The 3,878-nt window shown below is 41.7% G+C and overlaps 1 protein-coding gene across 1 annotated transcript; it reads left to right on the forward strand.

The window, feature by feature from the left end:
- Positions 1 to 960, forward strand: LOC112809617 (olfactory receptor 13C7-like). Its single transcript, XM_025852971.2, has one exon. It carries the CDS (start codon positions 1 to 3, stop codon positions 958 to 960), a length of 960 nt encoding a protein of 319 aa, XP_025708756.2.
- Positions 961 to 3,878: the final 2,918 nt, after the last annotated feature.

Consider the following 3,878-nt stretch of genomic DNA (forward strand, 5'->3'; position numbering starts at 1 on the left):
ATGGACAGGTCCAATTGGACTTCTCCTGTGGTGGGGTTCATCCTCCTGGGGCTCTCAGCCCACCCAAAGCTGGAGAAATTGTTCTCTGTGCTCATCCTCCTGATGTACCTGGTGATCCTGCTGAGCAACGGGCTCCTCATCGTGGTGACCCTCCTTGACTCCCGCCTGCACACGCCCATGTACTTCTTCCTGGGGAACCTCTCCTTCCTGGACATCTGCTACACAACCTCCTCAGTCCCCCTCATTCTCGACAGCTTCCTAACCCCAAAGAAAACCATACCTTTCTCTGCCTGTGCCATGCAGATGTTTCTCTCCTTTGCTATGGGAGCCACAGAGTGTGTGCTTCTGGGCATGATGGCATTTGATCGCTATGTGGCCATCTGTAACCCCCTTAGGTACCCTATGGTCATGAACAAGGCTGCCTATGTGCCCATGGCTCTCACCTCCTGGGCAGCTGGAAGCATGACTGCCATGGTGCAAACATCCTTAGCAATGCGACTGCCCTTCTGTGGGGACAATGTCATCAACCACTTCACCTGTGAGATCCTGGCTGTCCTGAAGTTGGCCTGTGCTGACATCTCCATCAATGTGATCAGTATGGCAGTGGCCAATGTCATCTTCCTGGGCGTTCCAGTTCTGTTCATTTTTGTCTCCTATGTGTTCATCATTGCTACCATCCTGAAGATCCCCTCAGCTGAGGGGAGGAAAAAGGCCTTCTCCACTTGCTCTGCCCACTTCACAGTCGTGGTCATCTTCTATGGAACAATCCTCTTCATGTATGGGAAGCCGAAATCCAAGGACCCCCTGGGAGCAGACAAGCAGGATGTTTCAGACAAGCTCACCTCCCTCTTCTATGGGGTTGTGACCCCCATGCTCAACCCTATCATCTATAGCCTCAGGAACAAGGATGTGAAGGCTGCTGTGAAGAACCTGGTATTTCACAAACACTTTGCCCAGTGATGGTGAAGCGGTCCTGATAGATCTCTACTCCCTAGTTTCTCTCACCTGAGGGTCTGAGACGATAAGATAAGGGGACAATTTCATGAGAGGTGCACAGGCAAATCTGATTACACAGAAGGCTTTATGTGAGTAGGAAGCATTTAATGGGATGTTTCTGCCCCATTCTATAAGCACTTCTACAAAAATGTATATCATTGGTCAAGCCTTATAGTTGCCCATCTTTGGGATACCTACTAAACTAATTGACGTCCAAGAAAAATTACTCTTCAAGTTTTATTTTTAACTTACAAAAAGCTCTAGTCTATAGATCTGTAATTCAATTGCTCCTTGGCCTCTTTCTTTGAACATAATTGGATGGGTCCTTGATTCATGTTACCTTTCAACATGCCCTACTCCATATTAAATAATAGTAATATTTTATCTTTATGCTCATTGTTTCTTTCTCCTTATTTTCACATTCATTCCTAAAACTGTTTCTTGAATTGTTCTCTTCCTATGTCTCCATAATTAACCTCATTTCCTGTCCTCAATCATGGTCCCCACCAGAAAATCATTCACACCTTTGGAGCAGAGAGGAGAGTGAGTAGGTTGTGGCAAAACTGATGCAAGGATCAAAGACTCAGGCCTTTTTTCTTTCCCCTTTTTGAAGATGTTTTTCACCCCTGGCTTCTGTCCCTGGATAGCTGAGGCCTCCCATAGGTCATCAGAGTGATGTGGAAACTGAGATGTATTTAGGAGAATCAAATGAATTTTGGAACACTACATCAAAAACTAATGATGTAATGTATGGTGATTAACATAACATAAAAAAAAAAAGAATCAAATGAATTTTTTAACTTCCTGACCTGGCTTGACCAAGCATGCCTCCAAGTGGTGACATCAGTCGCTTATTTACCTAAGAATACCCAACCCTACATGGCAGTCAGAGGGAGAAGAAGGTGATGTTCACCAGCAGACATCCAAGAATCACCCGCATGACTGGTGAGGAATTCCAAGTCAGCTCCCAGTAGTTAGCAATCTAGAAGTCCAGTTAAAAGAATGAGTGGAATAGAAAGCCTCTGAGAGCTGACATGAACTTTTAACCCAACAGGGAGGAAATAAACTAACCCTCCAAACAAACAGGCTTTCCTGAAAAAGAGTTATTGCAGGAAGATGATGAGACAGTAAAGAAAAGCCTCAGTGGTATTCTCTGTGGGATTCTGGAGGCTATTGAATCAATAAAGCAAAAGCAGTCTATCAAAGAGAAGCTAGGGGAAAAGGTAACTGGGAGATAAAAACTTGTCTTAGAGGAAAAAAATCAACATTGTTGATCAAATAAAATCCAGTAGGAAGTATTTAAAAGTAGATAAAACAATGCTTAAAAATGAATTTTTAAATTAAAAAGAACTTAAGTTTCTCTCCTAGGCTTAGAGGGGAAAAAGAGAGAGAGAGAGAATTCGGTTATTTGAGAACAGGTGAGCGACATAAAAGGTAGACCAGGGGGATCCATTATGTAATTCAGGAGGAGAAAACAGAACAGATGAAAGACAAATAATAAAGGAGGAGAAAAACATTTCACTGAACAGAAATTCTGCATATTTTATCCATAAATGTTCATCAGTCACCAGGTAAGAATTGTAGCAAAAGACATACCTATGTACAGTCGATCCAAGGATAAGTTGTAATTCTCATATATGCCAAAATAATTCTATAGACATTTCCACAGCATAAAAGCATATTTCCCAACAAGGCACAAGAATCTGGCTGCTGTTGGCCTGCTGCTCTGCCTCCCTAAATGTAGATGCCAGCAGAACAAGCTTGGCAGAGTTCTGAGGGAAAGGGGCTGCGAGTCCAAATTCTACACATCCTGACCATTGCACTAATATGAGAGTTGAAAAGACATTGTGGGACATGCAAACACAGACAGCACATACCCCTATAATCCCTTTCTCAAAAAGAAATTTTATTTATAAAGTTCTCCCAACAAATAGTTAAAAATAAACAATGGAAGGACTGGGACCGATATGGTATGTAAGACACAGTGGAGAATGGTCAGATGTCCAAGGACCAGTAAAGTCTAATGAATGCTTGATATCAAATGTGCAAAGACAAATACATGAAGGAATTATTAGGAAATGCATCGAGGTAAACAGTGACAACAAAGCAAGTGTGTAACTCCAGTTACAATTCTAGACGGCTTCATTAAGCTGAGAAATTTAGAAAAAGAAGTATAGTTAGATCCCATTAAAGGTCTTGTCTTACCAAGGATGTGGCAGGAAGGGGAATCTTATGAATATAATACATGAGTATAATGCATTGATACTGAAATAACAAAAGTATTAATATGCTTGTTAAGGGGCACCTGGGGGGCTCAGTCAGTTAATGGTTGCCTTGGCTCAGGTCATAATCCCCTGGTCCTGGGATGGAGCCAAGTGTCGGGCCCCCTGCTCAACAGCTCAACTTGAAGTCTGCTTCTCCCTCCCCATCAGCCCCCTCCCCTGCTTGTTCTCTCTCTCTCTCTCTCTCTCCCTCTCACTCTCTCTCAGATAAATAAAATCTTTAAAAAAATACATGCTTGTGGAAATTTAAGACAAAATACCAGTAGACAAGTATTAGGATGAAGATTTGAAAGAATAAGAGGATGATGAATGAGCAAAGAAAGTTGATCAAATGAAAAACGTCATTTGCTGAACCTGAGTAGATTTAAATCATTGCATATTAAATACATGATACACAGTACCCAGTTTTTTAAGAAGCATCAAGGTTTCTAACATTAGGAAGGATTAGGAGATCTATTGAAACCATTTTACTAATAGATTCAAGAAGAAAAAGTGATCTCATCAACAGATGGTGACAAGTCACTTGATAAAATTTAACATTGCTTTCTGCCTTTTTAAAAGTAGCACACTTCAATAGAGGAAACTACCCTTGACGTGAAA

The sequence above is a fragment of the Callorhinus ursinus genome, unplaced genomic scaffold (genome assembly GCF_003265705.2).
Source record: "Callorhinus ursinus isolate GAN/ISIS: 27379988/994484 unplaced genomic scaffold, GSC_fseal_2.0 scaffold42, whole genome shotgun sequence".
NCBI lineage: Eukaryota > Metazoa > Chordata > Mammalia > Carnivora > Otariidae > Callorhinus > Callorhinus ursinus.